This window comes from Crinia signifera, chromosome 3 (assembly GCF_055691185.1).
Source record: "Crinia signifera chromosome 3, ASM5569118v1, whole genome shotgun sequence".
Classification (NCBI taxonomy): Eukaryota; Metazoa; Chordata; class Amphibia; order Anura; family Myobatrachidae; genus Crinia; species Crinia signifera.
In genome coordinates, this window is record NC_139219.1 from 142,454,295 (window position 1) to 142,480,892 (window position 26,598).

The 26,598-nt window shown below is 41.1% G+C and overlaps 1 protein-coding gene across 3 annotated transcripts in view; it reads right to left on the minus strand.

Annotated features, from left to right (window-relative positions):
- The window catches only part of PDE7B (phosphodiesterase 7B), a 345,772-nt gene that overhangs the window by 26,188 nt on the left and 292,986 nt on the right, over positions 1 to 26,598 (minus strand). For all 3 annotated transcript variants that reach the window (XM_083176639.1, XM_083176640.1, XM_083176638.1), the window contains one exon: positions 460 to 611. In XM_083176639.1, coding sequence (XP_083032765.1) covers positions 460 to 611 — 152 coding nt within the window. The remainder of the gene's footprint in view (positions 1 to 459; positions 612 to 26,598) is intronic.

The following is a 26,598-nucleotide window of genomic DNA, read 5'->3' on the forward strand; positions in this document are numbered from 1 at the left end:
GGCAGCAAAAAAAGTGCATTCCCTTTTCCTGGGAGACAGAGGGGCAGGGGGCATACCAGCAGCTCACAGAGTGCTGGGCTTGCCCCCACAGAGGGAGGTGTGGCTCATGATCGTGTCATTCCCTGAAACCACGGCTCTTTGAACCATGGCCACACCCCATTTTTGGATGCCTATGTGGAAGTCTAAAATCACAAAAGCAGTACATATGTTGGGAGGTATGGGTTGCTAAAACACATAAATTAAGCAAAACTCAATATATTAGAGCAGTAATCCTTTAGTTTGTATTCTGTGAACTAATTTGTATCTGCAACTAATTTAAACTTCAGAAAATATATTTATATTTTTTACTTAATTAAAAATGAACAATATTCTGCTAATCAGAGAAATTATAAATACAACCTCTACCTTGTGGGAAACTCCATTGTAAGTTCTGAGTATGGAGCACTTTTTTATGCTTACCCGTGCTTGGCCAAGATAGTCTTCATCCAATAAGTGCAATGAGGCTTGTGGCACAATTCCTCGTAGAAGCCTTGATGCGTGAAAATATCTCTGAAAGCTCAGGAGTCTCTTTACTTTTTTCTTGGTGCCAATTTCTCCTGAGTGTGCTGTGTCTGCAAACCAAATACACACAAAATTATACATATAGTAATGATTTTAGCCCCAAAGTAAAGTGTCAAGGACCCAAGTAAGAATTCCTGTTTGGGACCTTGACTAAGGAAAGAGTCAATAATTGTATCACCCTTACCGGTATTACACACAGCCAAATATAATACAATGGATATTCTATCTCTGTGCTCTTTACTGCCACACCCATGGAAATCAGAGGGCAACAGGTCCCCTAACATAATGGGTCTTATTTTGGTTCATTCTTTCTGACAAAATCCTTCTTAGATGGGCAAAACCATGTGCACTGCAGGTGGGGCAGATGTAACATGTGTAGAGAGAATTAGATTTGGGTGGGGTTTTACTTCAAAGTGAGATCTATATTGCAGTGTAAAAATAAAACAGTCAGTATTTTCCCTGCACAGAAACAAAATTACTCACCCAAATCTAATTCTCTCTGCACATGTTACATCTGCCCCCCCTGCAGTGCACATGGTTTTGTCCATCTAAGAAGGATTTTGTCAGAAAGAATGAACCAAAATAAGGCCCAATATGACAATTTCACAGTTTCAGCAACTTAAACTAGCACCCGGATAATTCTTCCCCCCCCCTGTATCTAGCGATAAAAATAGATATTGTGATCTAATAGTTTCCTCAAAGACGATGCTTAATTCTATAAATGATATAAATAATAGGAGTCACATTTTACATAGACAAATTTGTGTTGCAATTTCAAAAGACACATAGTTACAAGTTGTTTATTCTGGCTGGACAGGTTGGCCAAAATGCAGAACCAACTTAGCATTGATCCTCCAAGTCTGACATAGTTGATTAAAAGTATATATAATTTTATCTGTTTTACTCCCATTTTGATGTCATAACCAATTTCCTAATAACTGTCTAGCTTGGTAATTAACCCAGGAACATGTAATTTCCACCCACCTAACTTCACCCACCACCTAATTTCTCATGTGTACTAGCTACATAAAAATGTGGTATGTTCACATTAATCTCTGTTATTTAAGATGTGTGATTGGTTAGATACTTAATTTCTCCCAAAACCAAGAGTCCTAGATTACCCCAAATCATAGCAGTCCAGCACACAGAAATCAAGTATTTTATATGCTTTTGGGAACTCCTAGCTGTTGTAGAAATATACATTTTACAGATCAAACATGGTGAGGTCTTCTTCGGTAACTGCTTACGATAAAACACCTAGCAACCTGACTAATGTTAGAATCCTCTCACCCATCTTGCTGTTTGTTACAGAACTCGGCATCGATAAGTAATCTATATGAAGACTTATTTACTTGCATAAACCCTTGAGTGGTGTTTTTTTCTGGGGCAGGACAAACCTACCAAAACTACAGCTTCAGAATACTGAGATGAATACAGTTTGAATAATTATCTAATAAGGACTAGTTAACCCTGTGTCATCACTTCATTTATGACCATTTCTTATATGACCATTAGCTATGTGAAGGTGCGGCTCCACATTTTGTTGGGGATATACAACAGTTATTAATAGTAACTTGTATAACTTGATTTATTGTGGGGTCATTCAAGATTAAAAAAACATTATTATGATATAAATTGTATAATTCATTTGTATCAGTAGTTTATGTAACACTGTAGTATTGCTATTTTAAAGTTAGGCGGCCACCTGCAATTCATATTAAGAATACATCAGTGGTATTTTTATTAAAAATAAAAAAAACTTTTTATATTTAACTGTGTCAAATGATAATACAGATCCATATGCACCATGAATAGAAGTGCAATGTTTAATTGTTTTTCATGTTCTTCCTGTGATTGGTGATTGATTTTATCAATCGATTAGGTGCGGCCGCACAGTCACACCTTAAATCTGCTGCTTAATTATCCAATTATTATAGATTAGGTTTACACTAAAAACTGTATTGATAATTTGAAATAATGTTCTGTTGATCGTTATATTCAGCACCTAATTATTGAGGGTAACCTCAAGGTTTGTGGTTTCTTTTTTAGTGTGTGTATGTGTGTGTGCGTGTATAGGCTAACACTGTTCTGTATCTGCATGTGTGTGTGTAGCACTGACCTGTGTGCATGTGTAAACTGGCACTGTCCCTTTGTGTCTGTGTATATGTGACCCTTGTTATTTGGTTAGTGTCATACATCAGCAATCACAATTTATGGATTTCCAGATACAGGGATTTTTTGGCCAGATAAATGGATTTTACAATCTATCTGACTTTGCCCACACATTACAGATTTATTTCAGTGATCGGCAGATTTTTCCATCTAAAGATTGCATCTTCATATCTGGAAATTGCCCAATCGATTGTCATTTCAGCTGTTCATAATGTAAATAGATGAAGAAGACGAATTGGGATTGCCCACACATAAAAAAGATCCGCAGATAATACCAGATTATTAAGCATGTTTAAAAATCTGATTAAGCAATCGATTGGCGATTTTGATTGGAATTGCCAAAAGGGGGAGCCCACACATCTAAAATTAATTGTGGCGATCATCTCCATATCTGAAAATTGCCACAATTAATTGCTGATGTATGGGGCCCTTAAGCTGGCCCCAACCCCTTTGTGCAAGACACGTTCCCCTCATCTGCATGCCATGCAAACTTTCACACCATCTGTATCTTATACCTCCCAACTGTACCGATTACAGAGGGACAGTTTCGCTAATTGCAGACTCTCCCACTGTCCCTTTGGGGGGGGGGGGGGTCAATGTCTCACAGGCAGGGGTGGCTGATAAGGGGGGCAGCGATTACTGGTTATCGCTGAAGAGATGCTGTGCGCATGTGCACAGCATCTCTTTAGTGCAGGGAGGAGGCACACCCCCACAAAGGATGAAAATGGGTGTTGCTTCACTGGGCCATACCCACTTTACTGGAGACCACAGCCACCTTCTTTGTAGCTACACCCCCATTCAGGGTCGGATGATTTTAACCATGTACAAATTGGGAGGTATGGAATCTCCCTGAAACGAGTTCCCAAAAGTAGGCAAGTATGCCATAAATAGGTCTTAAAATTAACACATTATATTTATACTACACATAAAATTCAATATGGAATCAGTTTATACATCAATTCTGCTAGTAAATAAGATGATTGTGTGTGCTTTTAAACGGCATATTATTTATTGTAACAACTGATGTCCAGATCTGTGCTCTGTATCCTACACGAGGTCTAACTAATGCTTATTCAATGGGGACATGATACAGCATTCAATTGCATCAATACTCATTTTGCATGGTATTTTAAGCATAAAAACAGATTATGAAAACATCAGTTTAATGTATGAAGGAAATAGAACACATTATGATTGCATAACACCAGATTATTTTGCCATTGAAATTCTGAAGACTCCGATTCAATTAAGCTTTTAGACGTAGCTTCAGCAAATGGCATAACATAAAAGCAGCTCCAATAAAAGTATTTCCAGTAGATAGCTTCCTAGGGCTGGAAGATAGTGCAATGGACAGAACATTATAGTGGTGAATATGTACTCTGGTAGGGAATAAAGGGGCATCCCAGGGCTTTAACGTGTTGTAATATGAGAAGTATAATGGTTGACAATGTTCTGATAAAGGAATTTAATTTACAATATAATACCATAGTACAATAGTTTGAGACATTGTGATGTGGCATATGACGAATTATAATTTGAGTGACTTGCACATGTGACACAACATTTCAAAGATCTATGAATAAATGTACAGATGTCTCCTCTTTTGTTGTTGATGTGATGTTTTGAGTCTCACGGGATAGTGGGAGCGCAAGTACCCATGCTCCCAATATTCATGCGCTTTACATGAGGGAACTGCGGAAGCAACTTAGCGCTACATGCTGCAAAACATAGCACACATTTGTAAATTAACATTATTGTATTATTAAAATCGGTACTTGTGTATTATCACGGCGTCCACTAAATCTGCCGCAAAACGCATGCAAAAATCGGATGCGATTTAGCGGCCGATTCTCGGTCGATTTTCCGCCATTCCATCCTTGCACACCCCCACTATCCAAGTTAGCCCGAAGCGTTGCGAGCGCAGCGATGGGGTTCCGGTACGCGTCCTCCTGACCTGTTCATACCCCCACTATCCACATTGGCATGCAGTTGATTTTATAAAGCGTGGCGAGCGCAGCATGCCCCATGAGGCGACGCGAAAAACGATCCCGAAGCATGGCAAGCCCCGCGAGGGGATGGGGAATACACGTCAAGTAATCAGTGTCCCATCGACACGCTTCAGGATAATTTTCTGCGCTCGCCACACTTTATAAATTCAACTCCACGCCGATGTGGATAGTAGGGGTATGAACAGGTCAGGAGGACGCGCACCACGTCCGCTCGCCACGCTTCGGGCTGACTTGGATAGTGAGGGTGTGCAAGGATGGAATAGCATGCAAATCGGCCGCTAAATCGCATCAAAATCGCATACGATATTGTATACGATTTAGATGAAATTGGGCGCCGCGATAATACACAAGTACCTTATAATTTTTGTTTTGAAGGACACTGCCTTTCTTATTTCACCTTGTTGTCATTATATGCAACACCAGGGTCCAATTCATGACATATTACTTTAGGTCCCCATACACACTGCGATAGCAGCATGCAATGCGACGCGTTATCGGAGTATCTAATTTCAACGCATGGATTTTGCATGGGATTTGCGTGTAATGCGATCCGTGGGCGGTACAAAAAATATGTGCAGCACATGCATGTGTGATGCGATGCTAATGACAGTTAGGAGTTGATTGGCTGGTGCGTTATCACCTTCCAGTTTATCTCCACCATATCTCTTCACCAGGCTTAATACATCTGCCCCATTGTTAGCAAGAGCCTCGACACACCCCTAGCAATGATAGCCAAGCAAGGCTTCCACTCAGGGAAACAAAGAAAACAAGAGTGGGTAACTATGCACCTTTCATGAACTGAAGGAGGGGCAGTTTTAAAATCTAAACTGCAGTGCAAAAATAAAGCTGCCCTTCACGTGTGTGTGCGCTACATGCAAATCTAACCTGTATTTACCATGTTTTTTTTTTTATGTATTTGAACCCTTTGCGATGCACATGTTTAAACACAGGACCCCACCCCCCATCATGCCTTTAGTTTGTAACTGTGCATACATATATAATCTAGAAACCATTTAATTCATTTATTATTTATTTTATATATTTAACTGGCCACACATATAAAAATCATACACAAACAATTGAATGTGTGATTATTTTTCCTACACTTGTTGGTAGCCAAACTGGATGATTGTGAGTGCCAGATGAATGGATCCCATGGGGTTGCATGTAGTGGTGACTGCACACAAATAGAGATTTTATTTTTGTATTATATATACCATCATTGGTTGTGAGTGGAGGCCCACACACACACACACACACACACAGGGACATATTGCTCTACATTGGCCAAAGTAGCAAACTAAATAGCTAATTGTGTAACCACATTTGGGACAGTTCTAAATTAAAAGATCTCCTTTACATAATTCCTGCATAGGCTTGTCTGGCATCATCATCTGAAGCAAGTCATCTAAAGCAAGCAATGAGTTAGAACTGGAATGAAGTTTTCAAACCATCTCTCATCTCCTCTGTACAGGTACATGAGTGCCATTTTTCAAAACATGATGCTTCTCATTTAAAAGAACAGTCTGCAATGGAAATGTGTTTTGCTACTGGGAGCCTACAACATCCCCCACCTTTAATCAGATAAGCTGAGCAATGTGTGCAAACAACAACCCCTCCCCCTGTACCAGCTGACCTAACTTTCCTTTAAAATGGGAAATTTGGAGAAGCCTGGCCAAGGCTTGTCTGGCATCATCATCTGAAGCAAGTCATCTAAAGCAAGCAATGAGTTAGAACTGGAGTTTGGACTGGATTTGGACATAAACCGAAACACTGCCACATTCTATTTTGCTTTTCCCAAATTACTATCTGTCTCCGCCTCTGAGCTGAGGAAAGCTATGTATTACTCTTTGTTTTACTGTTTCTTCATCATATACCTCTACCCCTACTGTATGCAAAGCCTGTATGCTGTACCTTCACTGGTTGCACACCCTGCCAGCAACAAGCTGGCAGGGTGTGTCAGCTTTGGAAGAAAAGTGCTACATAAATACAAATATTATTACTGCTGCCTCTGAGCAGCATGATCAAGATGGCGCCACTGATGGCTGCCTAGGAGCTGTGCAGCTCAGCCAAATATGTTCCCTGTGTGATAACTGTACTGTCTCTGCTTGTATTGTTACCTACCTGGCTGCTGCAGCGACCAGTGGCGCCGCTGATGGCTGCCTAGGAGCTGTGCAGCTCAGCCAAATATGTTCCCTGTGTGATAACTGTACTGTCTCTGCTTGTATTGTTACCTACCTGGCTGTTTCAGCGACCAGTGGCGCCGCTGATGGCTGCCTAGGCACTGTTCAGCTTGGTGGGTATGTGTTCCCTGTGTGATAACTGTACTGTCTCTGCTTAATGTTACCTACCTGGCTGTAACAGTGACCAGTGGCGCTGCTGATGGCTGCCTAGGTGCTGTGCAACTCGGTGGGCATGTGTTCCCTACATGTAATGTCTTAATGTAATGAATGTAATGCCTCCCCCCCCCTTCATCCCTGCTTGATGCTGCACTGTAAATCCACAAAAAATTCCTAGTGTGCATACATGGCCAATAAAATTCCTAGTAAGCATACATGGCCAATAAAGTTGATTCTGATTCTGATAACAGCTTCCAAAGTGTGCAATAAACATGAACCCATGACCTCAATGCTGTGAGGCAGTAATGCTAGCCATTACACCATCCATACTGCCTATATATATATATTGTTGCAATTTGATCTATATAGGCAAAACTATAAGGCAAGCGAAAATACGTGTGCAGGAGCACATGAGGAATATTCGTAACAAAGTAAAAGTCCACAGCCTGCCAAAACATTACTTGGAGAAACACAACTCCATGGTGACCAAAGAAAACTTCAGCTTTACCATCATTGAGCGTGTCCCCGTCAACCCAAGAGGGGGCAACAGGGACCAAGAACTAATAAAAAAGGAGAGTTTTTGGATATACACTCTGGATACACTGAGCCCGAAGGGCTTAAACGAAGGAGTTGACATAGTGGCTTTCCTCTAAATAGTACCATACCTGCTGATCTTATCTTCTCCCCCTTTTTCTCAAAACCCTTCTATATAAAAATCTATCTCCCACTTTTTTGGTCACACCATCTGGATTCTTGAAAATTCTCTTTGTGTTTCCATGAATGTAGTGTTGCACCCTGAAGACCTCGATGTAAATATGATAGTGATTGAACAAACTGGAGTGGGGTTCCATCCCAATTTCAGACCTCTCTATGTATATGGGTTTAACACACCCCTCATTATAGAGGAGGATTTATATTTAAATTCCATTTAATTGAGACAAATATAATGCGGACTAATTCTTATTTAAATATATTTAGTAGGTCTAAACCGTTGTTTACACTTTTTTGCCACCATTTAGGCAAACATAAGAAGGAATGAGGTAACTTTGGTGATGTATCCATGCTGGCACCATACTTTCCTCCTCCTTTTCATATAATAACCGCCCAATATTAGCTAAAATATGTTAATTAGGTCTTATTAAAAGCCAGTAGAAAATGGATAATTGAAATGTTTTTACATGTATATTATATATATATATGTATTAAACCCAGCTATCCATTAATTCTCCATGTATATTAACCCCTTCCCGACATTTGACGTACATGTACGTCATGGTCGGGAAGTACTTCCCGACATTTGACGTACATGTACGTCATGGCTTCTAACTGTCACTGCGTCTAGAGACGCAGTGACAGTTAGGTGATGTCTGCTGTCCCTGACAGCAGACATCCCCCCTCGTCGCCCAGGGGGGGCAGGGGTGCCCCCCCCGGTCGGCGATCGCTGTGATTGGCTGTTCAAATGTGAACAGCCAATCACAGCTATTTCTGTGTTACCGGCGGCTATGCCGCTCGGTAACACAGAAATCGGTGGTGATCGGTGCAGCACCGATCACCACCGATCCGCAGACACCCCCTCCCACCCCCCCGGCAGCTCACCGTCCAGGGCAGCAGCACCCGGCAGTCGCAGCCGGAGCGCACGCAGCGTGCGCTCCCCCCGCCCACCCCCGTACCCACAGCAGCAGCAGCAGCAGCAGCATGAGCTGCTAAAAATAAAAATAAATGAAATCAGCTGAATTTTATATATATATATATATATATATATATACACACATGTGTATATGTGTGTGTGTATATATATGTGTGTATACATATATATATATATATATATATATATATATACACACACACACATATATATATATATATGTGTGTATATATATATATATATATATATATTTTTCGATTGGTCCGGCACTCCCTAAGCTGCAGAATATACCTTGCTGATGGTGCCTTCAGTAAGCCTGTAACACAGGCTGGATACACGGAGGTTTACACAGCGGCACTCAAAAGTCTTGTAAAGGTGTAATAAAAATCCTTTATTAGCGCCCAACGGCGTTTCGGGGATCTCTCCCCCGTCTTCAGGGGCTTAGTGGCTTAAAAACAGTGTTCACATACACAATATATATAGCAGGAACAATGAACATACATTTAAAAACGATTGATCTCACCTGTCCGGCGCCGCCGCCCTCTCCGGAAGTCTCCCACGTGGGTATCTCCGTCAATGGTATTGGACGGCGGCGCCGGGCTGTGACATCATCACACAACAAGGACTGGTTGCCAAGCAACTCACTGCAGCCGGCTGTTGATAAAAAAAACAATATAACGGACTCAGCGCATATATTATCCAATTGATATGAGCCTTGCTGTGATAAGCATTAAAAATACATGTAATAAAAACATAGATTAAAAGCTTTGTAATGCTGTCATATAGTGAATCCCCATATTGCAGTATAATACACAATAAAGTACCACCATTTAACTCTGTAAGTCTGCGTGGTCTGAAGAATGAAATGATGTATGTCTGACTGCACATGGAGCGCTACTGGACAGCATAAGAACATGACAAGAAATGCATAACAATAGATTCCTACAAGAAGCATTGTAAGCCCAGGGCTTCATTTAACCCTTTAGGTGCCAGGGTGTTTAACCCCTTCATGACAGAGCCAGTTTGTGCCTTCATGACAGAGCCCTTTTTTTCAAATCTGACATGTCTCACTTAAGTGGGGATAACTTTTTTTTGCTTTTACTTATCCCAGTGATTTTGAGATTGTTTTCTCGTGACACATTGTACTTCAAGTTAGTGGTAAATTTTGGTCGATACAGTCTGTGTTTTTTTGTGAAAAATACCAAAATATCGTGAAAAAATGGAAAATTTAGCAATATGCAAAATGTCAAATTTTCTGCTTGTGAGACAAATAATCATACCACTCAAAATAGTTAATAACTAACATAGACCATATGTCTACTTTATGTTGCCATCATTATTTCAACCCCCTTTTCATTTTTTTGGACACTAGGAGGCTTCAAATATGACTAGCAAATTCTCAAATTTTCAAGAAAATTTCAAACACTGATTTTTTTAGGGACCAGTTCAGTTCTGATGTGACTTTGAGGGACTTGTATGTGAGACACCCCCATAAATGATGCCATTTCAAAAACTGCACCCCTCACAGTATTCAAAACAGCATTTTGGAAGTTTGTTAACCCTTTAGGTGTTTCACAGGAATTAAAACAAAGTGTAGGTGAAATTTCAAAATTTCTTTTTTTTTTGCAGAGTTTCAATTTTAATACATTTTTATAACAAATACAGTAGATTTTACTAGAGAAATGTGACTAAAAATTGATTCCCCCAATTCTTGTGTTTTCAAAAATATCCTATATGTGGCCCTAGTGTGCACGATGACCAAACCACAGGCTTCATAATAGAAGGAGCACCTACTTGATTTTGGAGCCTCCTTTTTATGAGATTTTTTTTTAGGCACCATGTAGGTTTCTAGGCACCATAAGTGCTAAAAGTTAGGAACTTTCCCCACAAGTCACCCCATTTTGCAATCTACACCCCTCAGGGAATTCATCTAGGGGTATAGTGTACATTTCAAACCCCCAGGGGTTTCACCAATTTTGGTACAACTGGGATGTGAAAATGGAAAATTACATTTTTTTACACAAACATGCAGTTCTGGCTCAAAATTTTTCATTTTCACAAGGAATGAAGGAGACAAAGCACCCCAATATCTGTGCCCCAATTTCTCCCGAGTACGGCAATGCCTCAAATGTGACCAAAAAATACCAGTGGGGCGCATAGCAGGACTCAGAAGGGAAGGAGTGATTTTTGGATTTGGCAGCACAGATTTTGGTGGAATGAATGGTGGGTGCCATGTTGCATTAGCAAGACTCCCAAAGCACCAATACAGTGGAACCCCCCCACAAGTCACCCCATTTTGCAAAGTACACCCCTCAGGGAATTCATCTAGGGGTATAGTGTACATTTCAAACCCCCAGGGGTTTCACCAATTTTGATACAACTGGGATGTGAAAATGGAAAATTACATTTTTTTACACAAACATGCAGTTCTGGCTCAAAATTTTTCATTTTCACAAGGAATGAAGGAGACAAAGCACCCCAAAATCTGTGCCCCAATTTCTCCCGAGTACGGCAATGCCTCACATGTGACCAAAAAATACCAGTTGGGCGCATGGCAGGACTCAGAAGGGAAGGAGTGATTTTTGGATTTGGCAGCACAGATTTTGGTGGAATGAATGGTGGGTGCTATGTTGCACCAATACAGTGGAACCCCCCCACAAGTCACCCCATTTTGCAAAGTACACCCCTCAGGGAATTCATCTAGGGGTATAGTGTACATTTCAAACCCCCAGGGGTTTCACCAATTTTGGTACAACTGGGATGTGAAAATGGAAAATTACATTTTTTTACACAAACATGCAGTTCTGGCTCAAAATTTTTCATTTTCACAAGGAATGAAGGAGACAAAGCACCCCAAAATCTGTGCCCCAATTTCTCCCGAGTACGGCAATGCCTCACATGTGACCAAAAAATACCAGTGGGGCGCATGGCAGGACTCAGAAGGGAAGGAGTGATTTTTGGATTTGGCAGCACAGATTTTGGTGGAATGAATGGTGGGTGCCATGTTGCATTAGCAAGACTCCCAAAGCACCAATACAGTGGAACCCCCCCACAAGTCACCCCATTTTGCAAAGTACACCCCTCAGGGAATTCATCTAGGGGTATAGTGTACATTTCAAACCCCCAGGGGTTTCACCAATTTTGATACAACTGGGCAGTGAAAATGAAAAATTACATTTTTTTACACAAAAATGCAGTTCTGGCTCAACATTTTTCATTTTCACAAGGAATGAAGGAGACAAAGCACCCCAAAATCTGTGCCCCAATTTCTCCCGAGTACGGCAATGCCTCACATGTGACCAAAAAATACCAGTTGGGCGCATGGCAGGACTCAGAAGGGAAGGAGTGATTTTTGGATTTGGCAGCACAGATTTTGGTGGAATGAATGGTGGGTGCCATGTTGCATTAGCAAGACTCCCAAAGCACCAATACAGTGGAACCCCCCCACAAGTCACCCCATTTTGCAAAGTACACCCCTCAGGGAATTCATCTAGGGGTATAGTGTACATTTCAAACCCCCAGGGGTTTCACCAATTTTGATACAACTGGGATGTGAAAATGGAAAATTACATTTTTTTACACAAACATGCAGTTCTGGCTCAAAATTTTTCATTTTCACAAGGAATGAAGGAGACAAAGCACCCCAAAATCTGTGCCCCAATTTCTCCCGAGTACGGCAATGCCTCACATGTGACCAAAAAATACCAGTTGGGCGCATGGCAGGACTCAGAAGGGAAGGAGTGATTTTTGGATTTGGCAGCACAGATTTTGGTGGAATGAATGGTGGGTGCTATGTTGCACCAATACAGTGGAACCCCCCCACAAGTCACCCCATTTTGCAAAGTACACCCCTCAGGGAATTCATCTAGGGGTATAGTGTACATTTCAAACCCCCAGGGGTTTCACCAATTTTGGTACAACTGGGATGTGAAAATGGAAAATTACATTTTTTTACACAAACATGCAGTTCTGGCTCAAAATTTTTCATTTTCACAAGGAATGAAGGAGACAAAGCACCCCAAAATCTGTGCCCCAATTTCTCCCGAGTACGGCAATGCCTCACATGTGACCAAAAAATACCAGTTGGGCGCATGGCAGGACTCAGAAGGGAAGGAGTGATTTTTGGATTTGGCAGCACAGATTTTGGTGGAATGAATGGTGGGTGCCATGTTGCATTAGCAAGACTCCCAAAGCACCAATACAGTGGAACCCCCCCACAAGTCACCCCATTTTGCAAAGTACACCCCTCAGGGAATTCATCTAGGGGTATAGTGTACATTTCAAACCCCCAGGGGTTTCACCAATTTTGATACAACTGGGATGTGAAAATGGAAAATTACATTTTTTTACACAAAAATGCAGTTCTGGCTCAAAATTTTTCATTTTCACAAGGAATGAAGGAGACAAAGCACCCCAAAATATGTGCCCCAATTTCTCCCGAGTACGGCAATGCCTCACATGTGACCAAAAAATACCAGTTGGGCGCATGGCAGGACTCAGAACGGAAGGAGTGATTTTTGGATTTGGCAGCACAGATTTTGGTGGAATGAATGGTGGGTGCCATGTTGCATTAGCAAGACTCCCAAAGCACCAATACAGTGGAACCCCCCCACAAGTCACCCCATTTTGCAAAGTACACCCCTCAGGGAATTCATCTAGGGGTATAGTGCACATTTCAAACCCCCAGGGGTTTCACCAATTTTGATACAAGTGGGCAGTGAAAATGAAAAATTACATTTTTTTACACAAAAATGCAGTTCTGGCTCAAAATTTTTCATTTTCAGAAGGTATGAAGGAGAAAAAGCACCCCAAAATCTGTGCCCCAATTTCTCCCGAGTACGGCAATGCCTCACATGTGACCAAAAAATACCAGTTGGGTGCATGGCAGGACTCAGAAGGGAAGGAGTGATTTTTGGATTTTGCAGCACAGATTTTGGTGGAATGAATGGTGGGTGCTATGTTGCATTGCCAATACAGTGGAACCCCCCCACAAGTGACCCCATTTTGCAAACTACACCCCTCAGGGAATTCATCTAGGGGTATAGTGTACATTTCAAACCCCCAGGGGTTTCACCAATTTTGATACAAGTGGGCAGTGAAAATGAAAAATTACATTTTTTTACACAAAAATGCAGTTCTGGCTCAAAATTTTTCATTTTCAGAAGGTATGAAGGAGAAAAAGCACCCCAAAATCTGTGCCCCAATTTCTCCCGAGTACGGCAATGCCTCACATGTGACCAAAAAATACCAGTTGGGTGCATGGCAGGACTCAGAAGGGAAGGAGTGATTTTTGGATTTTGCAGCACAGATTTTGGTGGAATGAATGGTGGGTGCTATGTTGCATTGCCAATACAGTGGAACCCCCCCACAAGTGACCCCATTTTGCAAACTACACCCCTCAAGGAATTCATCTAGGGGTATAGTGTACATTTCAAACCCCCAGGGGTTTCACCAATTTTGGTACAACTGGGCTGTGAAAATGAAAAATTAAATTTTTTTACACAAAAATGTACTTCTGGCTCAAAATTTTTCATTTTCACAAGGAATGAAGGAGACAAAGCACCCCAAAATCTGTGCCCCCATTTCTCCAGAGTACGGCAATGCCTCACATGTGACCAAAAAATACCAGTTGGGTGCATGGCAGGACTCAGAAGGGAAGGAGTGATTTTTGGATTTTGCAGCTCAGATTCTGGTGGAATGAATGGTGGGTGCTATGTGGCATTAGCAAGACCCCCGATGCACGGTGAAATGATGAACCTAATAATCCATCGATGTGTGGTATATTTTGAAACACTCCTTTATACATAGGCCGGGTTTGTCGGGGCAAGTTTCACAGTGGAAAATAGTTTCCTTTCTTATTCCCTTTTTATAGCAAACTTTGCACCTTTTTTGTGTCCTGCCCTTTCTTGCAGTGGAGGGGATTTCGTTGGGAAAATGCTGCCCTGGTACAATACGGGGGCCAGTACTAGAAGTACTGGGGCCCTCTGCCTGCTGATTCCCAAATGTTAGGCTCTTTATGACTTCCTCTTGAAAGTGCATAAATGTCCCCCTCTGGCCGGTAGAACGGAATAGCACGTAAGCGTTATACAGTGCCATCTGGATGATATACACGGCCAGCTTCTTGTACCAGATATTTGTTTTCCGCAGGGCACTGTACGGCTTCAGTACCTGATCTGAAAGATCCACTCCACCCATGTACTTATTGTAATCTAGGATACAATTTGGTTTTGAGGTGTGGGTACTGGTACCTCGTACAGGGATGGAGGTGGTACTGTCTCCATGAATTGTTGTCAGTATAAGGACATCCCTCTTGTCCTTATATTTGACCAACAACATATTTTCGGTGCATATTCCCCTGCTTTCACCCCTTCTCATTACTTGGGCAATGTGCGTTTTGGGGAGGCCTCTTTGGTTCTTGCGCACAGTACCGCAAGCTGCTGTACCTCTTGAACCAAGGGCCTTAAACAGGGGGATGCTGGTGTAAAAGTTATCCACATAGAGGTGATAACCCTTATCCAGGAAGGGGTGCATTAAATCCCAGACAATTTTTCCACTAACACCTACGAGGGAGGGGGGGCATTCTGGTGGTTCAATTCTTGAATCCTTCCCTTCATATACCCTAAACTTGTGGGTGTACCCTGTGGTGCTTTCACACAGCTTATACATTTTTATCCCATACCTTGCCCTCTTACTGGGAAGGTACTGGCGGAATTTAACCCTTCCTTTAAAATGTATAAGGGACTCGTCGATACTAATACATTTATCAGGGATGTATAGCTCTGCAAATTTGGCACTGAAATGATCAATGACCGGCCTGACTTTGAATAGCCTGTCAAAGGTGGGATCATCTCTGGGTGGGCACTGTGCATTATCGGTGTAATGTATAAATTTATGGATTGCCTCAAAACGAGCCCGGGGCATGGCCATACGGTGAAATGGGGTGCTGTACAGAACATCTGTACTCCAATATTGCCTAATTTGTGGCTTTTTTACTATGCCCATATGTAACACCAGACCCCAAAACGTCATCATCTCTACTGCATCTACAGGGGTCCACCTAGCAAATGATGACGTGGGGTTTTGAGCAATAAACTGCTGGGCATATAAATTAGTTTGGTCCACCATTAAATTTATAAAATCATCAGAGAAAAATAATTTAAAAATGTCAATTTCTCTGAGACCTGTTGAATCAAATTGGATTCCTGGGATGGCCAAAAACTCAGGAACCTGGGGCTCAAAATTGTCTGGTGGTGGGGTCCATACGAGATCAATTATTGGGGGGGGGTCTCAGCTGCTCTACGGGGGCGTCTTTGAGGGGGTCCCTCATCATCAGAGGAGGAAGAGGAGCTTAAGACAAATCCTTCAAATTCCCCGCTTGCCTCACTTGCTGTGTCAGAGTCAGAGGCAAGCATGGCATATGCCTCCTCCACCGAATACATTCTCCTGGATGACTGGGACGACATTTGGGATGACATTTGGGATGCCATTTATATTTTTGTGTTACTGGTAGTGAAATGTTTCAACACGTGTATAGTGTAGGGGGGGGTACAAACTTTATACCCGGGGGGTATGTAGTGTGTATGTATGTAGTGCAGAAAAAAAAAAAAATACAAAAATAAAAAAATTGAAGGGTTCAAAAAAAAAAAAATGGAAGGGGTTAAAAAAAAAAATGGAAGGGGTTAAAAAAAAATGGAAGGGGTTAAAAAAAAAATGGAAGGGGTTAAAAAAAAAAAAATGGAAGGGGTTAAAAAAAAAAAAGGTCCTGCGCCAAAAATTGAGCACAGATGTTGGTCAGTAACGTCCGTCACTGAACAGCGCTCAAAGGCAACAGGAATTTGATTAAAAAAAAAAAAAACCTCTGCACCCCTAAAAAGTTGCTGATCACCTCAGATATAGTGATCAGCACAAAAGGCGGGGGCAGCAGACACAAAATTTAGCACTCTCTATCACTCTCTGTCACTATCTCTCTCTATCTCTCTATCTCTCACTATCTATCACTCTATGACACTGCAGCAGCAGCACTGACAGGTATATCTATATATAAAAAAAAAACCTGCGCCCCCAAAAAGTTGCTGATCAGTTAATTTATACTGATCAGCACAAAAGGGGGGGCAGCAGTCAGTTATAAAAAAAATATATAGCACAATCTGTCACTATCTCTCTATCTCTCTCTCTCTATCTCTCTCTATCTCTCTCTATCTATCTATAGCTCTATCACACTGCAGCAGCACAAAATATAGCACTAGGCCTCTCTATCTCTCTCTATCTCTCTCTATCTCTTTCAGTTATATAAAAAATATATAGCACAATCTGTCACTATCTCTCTCTCTCTATCTCTCTCTATCTCTCTATCTATAGCTCTATCACACTGCAGCAGCACAAAATATAGCACTAGGCCTCTCTATCTCTCTCTATCTCTCTCTATCTCTCTCTCTCTAACTCTCTCTCTATCTAATAAATCGCAGCAGCACAAGATGTCACAGGATGTCACAAGATGTCACAAGCATAAGCAATCTCAATGATCAGGTAAGTATTTTGGATGGGTTCTGGTCAGTATAGGCGGCAGCTGGGCACGGTGACCGCACTGCACGCTATTCCAGACCGGAATGGCGTCTGCAGTGCAGTCACCGTTAGTTTAAACCCCCCTCCATGGCTGTGATTGGTCCGTCGGTCCGACGAACCAATCACGGCCTTTGGGGGCGGGAGGGGTGAGGTGGGGTGACACCAGTGTCACCCTTACACCCCGCGGTGATTGGTGCTGTACTTTACAGCACCAATCACCTCCGATCCCGTGTCACCGGCGAATAACGTGACACAGAAAACGCTGTGAATGGCTGTTCACAATGAACAGCCAATCACAGCGATCGCCGACGGGGGGGCGGCATCGCCGCCCCCCCTGGGCATGCACGGACATGTCTGCTGTCAGGGACAGCAGACATCGTCCCTCTGTCACTGCGTCTCTAGACGCAGTGACAGTTTTAAGCCATGACGTATATATACGTCAACGGTCGGGAAGTACTTCCCGGCCATGACGTATATATACGTCAAATGTCGTGAAGGGGTTAATGTAAAAATCCATCTGCTTTCCCTCTGTAACAGGATTTTATCCCTGTTACCCCCTCTCACAGTCAAAGGGACATGGTCAATAATTATGGCTCTAATACTGGGCACTGTATGTTTATTCTGTGCCCAGTGTCTGGCCACAGGTTGATCACTGTGCCCGCTGGCTAGTGCCTGTTTGATCGCACTACGATGTTGTGCCATGCGTTCACGAAATTGCCTCTGTGTCTTGCCCACATAGGACAAGCCACACGGACATGTCAAAATATAAATAATGTAGGTGGTAGTACAGGTCACCGAATGTAAGATTTTGATCTTTTTGCCAGTTTGGGGGTGATTAAACGTTTTACTGGGAATTAAAGTATTGCAGGTAGTACACCCTAAGCATCTATGGCAACCTATTTTCTGGGTTAAAAAATGAGTATGCTGTTTCTTTAATAATGGGGTTATGTCCAATTTCACCACTTGATCCCTTATATTTCTACCCCTGGTATAACTGGGTAAGAGTCTATTGTTTTGCAATAAGGGTAGGTCTTGATTTTTACATTAAACACCCTGGCACCTAAAGGGTTAAATGAAGCCCTGGGCTTACAATGCTTCTTGTAGGAATCTATTGTTATGCATTTCTTGTCATGTTCTTATGCTGTCCAGTAGCGCTCCATGTGCAGTCAGACATACATCATTTCATTCTTCAGACCACGCAGACTTACAGAGTTAAATGGTGGTACTTTATTGTGTATTATACTGCAATATGGGGATTCACTATATGACAGCATTACAAAGCTTTTAATCTATGTTTTTATTACATGTATTTTTAATGCTTATCACAGCAAGGCTCATATCAATTGGATAATATATGCGCTGAGTCCGTTATATTGTTTTTTTTATCAACAGCCGGCTGCAGTGAGTTGCTTGGCAACCAGTCCTTGTTGTGTGATGATGTCACAGCCCGGCGCCGCCGTCCAATACCATTGACGGAGATACCCACGTGGGAGACTTCCGGAGAGGGCGGCGGCGCCGGACAGGTGAGATCAATCGTTTTTAAATGTATGTTCATTGTTCCTGCTATATATATTGTGTATGTGAACACTGTTTTTAAGCCACTAAGCCCCTGAAGACGGGGGAGAGATCCCCGAAACGCCGTTGGGCGCTAATAAAGGATTTTTATTACACCTTTACAAGACTTTTGAGTGCCGCTGTGTAAACCTCCGTATATATATATATATATATATATATATATATATATATACATATATATATACACACATATATACACATATATACATATACATACACACACACACACATATATATACATAGATATTCCCGACATATGACGTATATATACGTCATGGTCGGGAGGTACTTCCCGACCGAAGACGTATATATACGTCATGGTTTTACTGTCACCGCGTCTATAGACGCGGTGACAGTTTGGAGATGTCTGCTGTCCCTGACAGCAGACATCCCCCCTCGCGGCGATCGCTGCGATTGGCTGTTCAAATGTGAACAGCCAATTGCAGCGTTTTCTGTGTTACCGGCGGCTAAGCCGCTCGGTAACACAGTGATCGGTGCTGTACAGCACCGATCACCACCGATCGCCAGCCCCCCCCCCCTCCCACCCGGCAGCCCCCCTCCCTCCCACCCACCCGGCTGCCGCAGCGCCAGCACCGCTCCCACCCCCCCGCCAGCCGCAGCGCCAGCCCCCATCCCAAAGCTGGTGACCAAAATGGGGTCACTTGTGGGGGGGTTCCACTGTATTGGTGCTTCGGGGGTCTTGCTAATGCGACATAGCACCCACCATTCATTCCACCACCAAAAATCACTCCTTCCCTTCTGAGTCCTGCCATGCACCCAACTGGTATTTTTTGGTCACATGTGAGGCATTGCCGTACTCGGGAGAAATTGGGGCACAGATTTTGGGGTGCTTTGTCTCCTTCATTCCTTGTGAAAATTAAAAATTTTGAGCCAGAACTGCATTTTTCTGTAAAAAATTACATTTTTTTACAGAAAAATGCAGTTCTGGCTCAAAATTTTTATTTTTCACAAGGTATGAAGGAGAAAAAGCACCCCAAAATCTGTGCCCCAATTTCTCCCGAGTACGGCAATGCCTCACATGTGACCAAAAAATACCAGTTGGGTGCATGGCAGGACTCAGAAGGGAAGGAGTGATTTTTGGATTTTGCAGCACAGATTCTGGTTGAATGACCCCCGAAACACCCATACAGTGGAACCCCCCCACAAGTGACCCCATTTTGCAAACTACACCCTTCAGGGAATTCATCAAGGGGTATAGTGTACATTTCAAACCCCCCGGGGTTTCACCAATTTTGATACAACTGAGCTGTGAAAATGAAAAATTTATTTTTTTCATTTTCACTGCCCAGTTGTACCACAATTGGTGAAACCCCTGGGGGTTTGAAATGTACACTATACCCCTTGATGAATTCCCTGAAGGGTGTAGTTTGCAAAATGGGGTCACTTGTGGGGGGGTACCTAACTTTTAGCATTTTATGGTGCCTAGAAACCTACATGGTGCCTAAAAAATAATCTCATAAAAAGGAGGCTCCAAAATCAAGTAGGTGCTCCTTCTATTATGAAGCCTGTGGTTTGGTCACCGTGCATACTAGGGCCACATATAGGATATTTATGAAAACCAAAGAATTGGGGGAATCAATTTTTAGTCACATTTCTCTAGTAAAATCTACTGTGTTCCTTAGAAAAATGTATTAAAATTGAAAATCCGAAAAAAAAATGAAATTTTGAAATTTCACCTACACTTTGTTTTAATTCCTGTGAAACACCTAAAGGGTTAACAAACTTCCAAAATGCTGTTTTGAATACTGTGAGGGGTGCAGTTTTTGAAATGGCATCATTTATGGGGGTGTCTCACATACAAGTCCCTCAAAGTCACATCATAACTGACCTGGTCCCTAAAAAAATCAGTGTTTGAAATTTTCTTGAAAATTTGAGAATTTGCTATTCATATTTTAAGCCTCCTAGTGTCCAAAAAAATGAAAATGAGGTTGAAATAATGATGGAAACATAAAGTAGACATATGGTCTATGTTAGTTATTCACTATTTTGAGTGGTAAGATTATTTGTCTCACAAGCAGAAAATTTAACATTTTGCAAATCGCAAAATTTTCCATTTTCTCACGATATTTTGGTATTTTTCACAAAAAAACACAGACTGTATCGACGAAAATTTACCACTAACTTGAAGTACAATGTGTCACGAAAAAACAATCTCAAAATCACTGGGATAAGTAAAAGCAAAAAAAGTTATCCCCACTTAAGTGAGACATGTCAGAATTGAAAAAAAGGGCTCTGTCAGGAAGGCAAAAACAGGCTCTGTCAGGAAGGGGTTAAGAGAAATATAAAATTAATTTCCTGACATCTAAGTAGGATTAAATAAATTAATAGAAATATTTAAAAAAAAAAAAAACATTTTTTTTTTTTCATATATGGTGCATAAAATTCAATGTTCCATATCTAATTCAATGTTCTATATCTAACCCCCAGCAGAGAGCGCAGTACACAAGGTGTTTATATAGGATAAGTAATAATTCAATGTCCCCTCTATTTATATAGGATAAGTAATAATTCAATGTCCCCTCATCTAATCCCCAGCAGAAAGCGGAGAGAGGTGAATCATTTCTAATAAGGATCACCGCGGCCATTTCTGCCTAGTGATTTTGTTTCACCAAAAACGGGGAAGCTATTAAAGGTAGGACCACTTCAGCAGTGCTAAGTAAGGGCAAAATTTCAAGTACCACCACCTAATTAAGGTTTTACAAGCTTAGGAAAGCAATATTAAAGCTTAGTGCTATGTCCATAGTTTAAGGACATCATACCTAAAGAATTGAATAACATTTGGTCATCCAAATATAAGCTGGAGAAGCTTATTTAAGCATTAAAGTCTAAGAGTAATCAAATCCATACAGGAAGTGATGTCACTCCTGAAATCCCTATATATATCCACCAGAACACACTGGTATCCATTCAGCTTTTGGATTCCAGAGAGTGCACACCCGGTTGCCCTAACACATGTAAGTGGTTATCCTTATCTTTGGTTTTTCAATCACTGCCATATAAGTATCTTATGTATGTACATTTAAGTCAATTGTCCACATTTTGACTCATTTTTAGATGGGACCATTTTGTCACAAAGGAATTACTTTGAGGCTTTATTCTGTGGTTATTAACCCCCGCATATCAGGCCCTTAAAAAGAACTGGCCATTGCTCCTTCCCTAGATCACGGGTACAAACAAGCTTCTGTAAGTAGATAAAACCAGCAGTTCTCCACAAGAAGATATTTTGGTTACTCCATATTTTAGAACATTTATTCTATTACTATATCTCTCCTCCAGATGTTGTTTCTTTTTCGATACTGTATTATTGACACAACTCGACCAGTGTAAATCACACAAATCGACCAGTGTATATGATAATTGAAGTTGTACAAAGGTATATATATACAATTATTTTATATTTTTCTTCTTCACCTGGGTGGGGTATTCACTCATCTAAACACGAGATTTATAATTGTTTAATATTAATTCTTAATATTGTTGTTATATGTATTTAATCACATACATCAGGATCAGGAAGATCCCTCTGTAAATATTCATCAATTGTATGTATATGTTCATCACTGAATCACATTGGTATTATATATAACCATATGAATTAGGATCAGCACGATCCCCTGGTAAACTTAACATTATTAAATGTATGTATTAGTTTATCACAGAATTGAATCACAACTTTTCACGAACTTTAAACCATGTAATTAGTAATGAAATCATGTATAAATCAATCACGTTTTGTATATTGTGTATATATATATATCATTCCTTTTTTCGATTTCTCTCCCTCATCCTCCTCTCCGTTCTATATCCTTCATCACCAAAAAATGTCTCTTTATTCTAAATGTACAAATGAAATTTTTTATTTACAATTTTTTATCAGTATTGAATTTACAGTGCCATTTGGTTATCAAAAATGTTACATATAAGCCCCTGATGAAGTCATTTCCATGACGAAACGCGTTGGGCCTGCTTCACCAAATGAATAACAGAAACTTGCTGAAATAAAAAAGCTGTTGTATTTCTTCACTTTTATGTATTGCCTATAAGGCTTTTATATTAAATCATATTGTGTTTTAAAAAAACTGTGTAATTTCTGGTAGCGCACTCTGAACTCTTATTTCCTTTTTCATATATATATTTATATATATATATATATATATATATATATATATATATATATATATATATATATATATATATATATATATATATATATATATATATATATATATATATATATATATTGTGGGGGGAGGGGGGGGGGAAGAGAAAACAGGCGCCCGATCTTATTTAACTTTCAAATATGACCACAGAACTTGAATGAGTTAAGTATATAAAAAACATTTAATTTTCACAATTATCATATACACAATATATATATTTATAAAAGTTTTAGGTTAATATACAGAAAAAAATGGGGAATGGGATGGGGAAACAATAGGCTGAAAGACAGGGGTTCAATGAATATGGATGATAAAAACATTTTGGGGTACTTGGCTCGCTAAAAGTTTTTCTAAAACAGTCCTTTCTTGAATCTGGACTCAAGGACAGGGTCTCAGTCCAAGGCTTGGCGGCTCAGAGGATAGGTGGAGGGGTCCCAATGCGTTTCGTCCAGCTGTGGACTTCTTCAAGGGGAACAGGATAATAGGGACTACTGCTGTGTGGGGGTTTATATCCTATGATCAATTTACTAGGGGTGTGGTTATGTCCGGAACCGGAAGTATCTTTCCGGAATCTAGTTTCCTTGATTGATGTTAAAAAAGATTTTTGGGGGGCTATATTTAGGTATACACTTTATATGATTCTTAAGATATGTTCCCGAGAGATATAATTCCGTGTAGAAATACTTTTACACCGGAGCTGGTCCGTCAAAGCCGGAAGTTCTGCTATTGCCGGATGTGCGTCATCGTGTCCGTCTCCTGTGGAACGCGGAAGTCGTTCTATGGACCGCAGGCGCAGAGACGTAAGTCGGAGGGAGGTACAGCCGTCTGATGGAGCGCATAGCGTGTCGGCATGTGTGTTATGTTGTCATGGTGATGACATCACTTTTATATATATATATATATATATTGTGTATATGATAATTGTGAAAATTAAATGTTTTTTATATACTTAACTCATTCAAGTTCTGTGGTCATATTTGAAAGTTAAATAAGATCGGGCGCCTGTTTTCTCTCCCCCCCCCCTCCCCCCCACAAAAAATCTCTGTCTGACCAACCAAGTCGACACATAGAGAATTGGGCTGCCACCCTCTAGACTGTGCACTTTCTATCTTATTTTATTTAATAGTATATAATCTATGCATAAGAAGTCTTACAATTATATTCTTAAAATTATATTTGTAAATATCACCTGAAAAATATATTTTCTCTACACTTATCACTTTATACATGGTTTAATAGTCTTAAGCGCCAGTGTCTTAGAGCTATTCTTTGAAATATATATATATATATATATATATATATATATATATATATATATATATACACGCAAGCTGTGGTGATGTAGTATGTATTTATAACTATAAGCTAATTTTAGCATAGCAAAAAGGAAAACACAGTTAAGAAACAACTTTTACCACCAGAAAATACAGTTCCAACATTCAAAACAAAGGTTTCTAGGAAATACAGACAGCCAAATAATGAATGATTGGAAATAACTGCAGCCTGCCCCGCTGTCTCAGACTGCACCTCTTGCACAGAAGCAAACTGTTCTAAATTAATATAAAAATGTATAATTTTCTTACAGAATATCTGTAAAGTAGGGATTTTTACCTTGCTAGATGTAATGATGAAAGTGGCTATATTATAAAGCCGTGGGCAAATTTGTTGGTAACCTTCCATGACAAAAGAAAAACCCATGTTTTTCACTGAAATAACATGAAAGTGACAAAAGTAATGGGCACACACAATTTTTTTATTCTATACTTGCACGGAGGGGTGTAGGATATTAAATTAGCTGATCTCAATTACCATCGCTAGTGGATTCCCTGTATGCTATTATCCAATTATCCCTGACCACCAGAACTCATGGTGAGTTTTGTCCCGCCCACCTCAGGACGGCAAATCCAAAACCCCTGACAGACACGGGTCTTTGAATGATAGTTAGGGGGAAATTTACTAATATGAATTCGTAAAAAATAGGTGTATAGGGCTGATTTCATTGTGAAACACTATTGTTTAAAACTTTGGAACTATGAGTCCCAGCAAGCCTCCCTCGCAAGCTGGGACTTGGAGAACCACAAGTCCCAGCCTGCGGGCATTAAAGGGCCCGCTGGCACTTGTAATTCCACAGTAATAAAAATAGTACAATAAATACACACTGACACAATGAAAATAAAACTTTAATACATCCATTACACACATACTGATACTTACCTATCTTGAGCCCCTAGGTAGCCCTCTGTCCTGGTGTCCGGTGTCCTGTGTTGTCCTCCATGTCGGCATCTGTGTCGTCCTCCAGGTCCATGGCTGTGTTCGGGTCCGAAGTAATCCATGGTGGAGCTGTGGAAGGAAATCCAACTCACCTGGTCCTGTGGCGAAGATGTCTTCTCTTGATCCGCCGTAGTCCAGGTATTCTTCAAGCTGTCGGCGCTCCCCGCACTGAGAAGACACGCAGAGATGTTTCATACTCTGCGCCTCTTCTCAGAATGATTTCTATTGGCCGCCTTAGCGGCCAATCAGGAGCCAAGAACCCAGGCAATAGCATACTGTATGCTGACATTTCTCTTGGCTAACTGCTTTGAATTCCTTGCACTAATAAGCAAAGGTGTTGAGGGCTCATTTGCTATAAAAGTGTGGAGTGTTGCCAGGTTGGAAATGGAACACATAGGACATACATAATCTTATTTTATGCTGTAATATCAAATATTTCCAGATGACAAACTTAGTTGCATAGTCGCCGTGGCATTCGCACAAGGGGGGGGGGGGGACATCAGGTATTGCAGGGGGACACAAGCTGCTGAGTGCGCCCAGGAAAACACTGGGCTTCCCAATTTGAATGCAGGAGGGCAGCTGATGTCCCAGTTTTTGGACCCGGATGCTGCAAGTCTAAGTCAGCCAAGACTGACTTAGATTTGCGAGCAGGGTTAAAATCGAATGATTTTTACCCCATACGCAACCCTGAGAATGGATGTTTATGCAACTCATCCATTCGCAAAGCGGCGGGGATGTGCGTTCGCAAGCCCGGTGGCAGCGTTAGAAAGGCTTTTGCTGCTTAGCGAGCCAACCAGAATGACCCCCTAGGTGAGCAGTTCAGATGCGTTTGCAGCTGATATCACTAGAAATCTCTCTGTGACTTAAGATCCTTTTTATCCGGTAGAAAGGCTTCCAAACATATTCATTATAAAGCTTTAACTTATGTAGCGAACATCCCAAATGCCCCAATCAAAAAAGGCGTTCAGTGGCTGCCACTGGGGATGTCACTGGATGTTATTAAAGGTATGTTCATATTTTGTGTTTTTAGCCTGACAACAATACCGTGTTGGTATTGAAATGTTGCCATAAAACTAATGCTTTTACCGCAAAAATAACGGATGTTTGGAGTGCCCCACACACTGGTCTCTATTATCTGCTCTTAGCTTATAACTTATATATAAAGTTCCAGATAGCCAGGCACACCCAAATACCGCTGCAAAGATGACCGATGCCTGCTGGCAACCCTATGGTGGGGGTCACATATACATCCTCCGACTGTCTGATCACAGCAGCACCCAGTT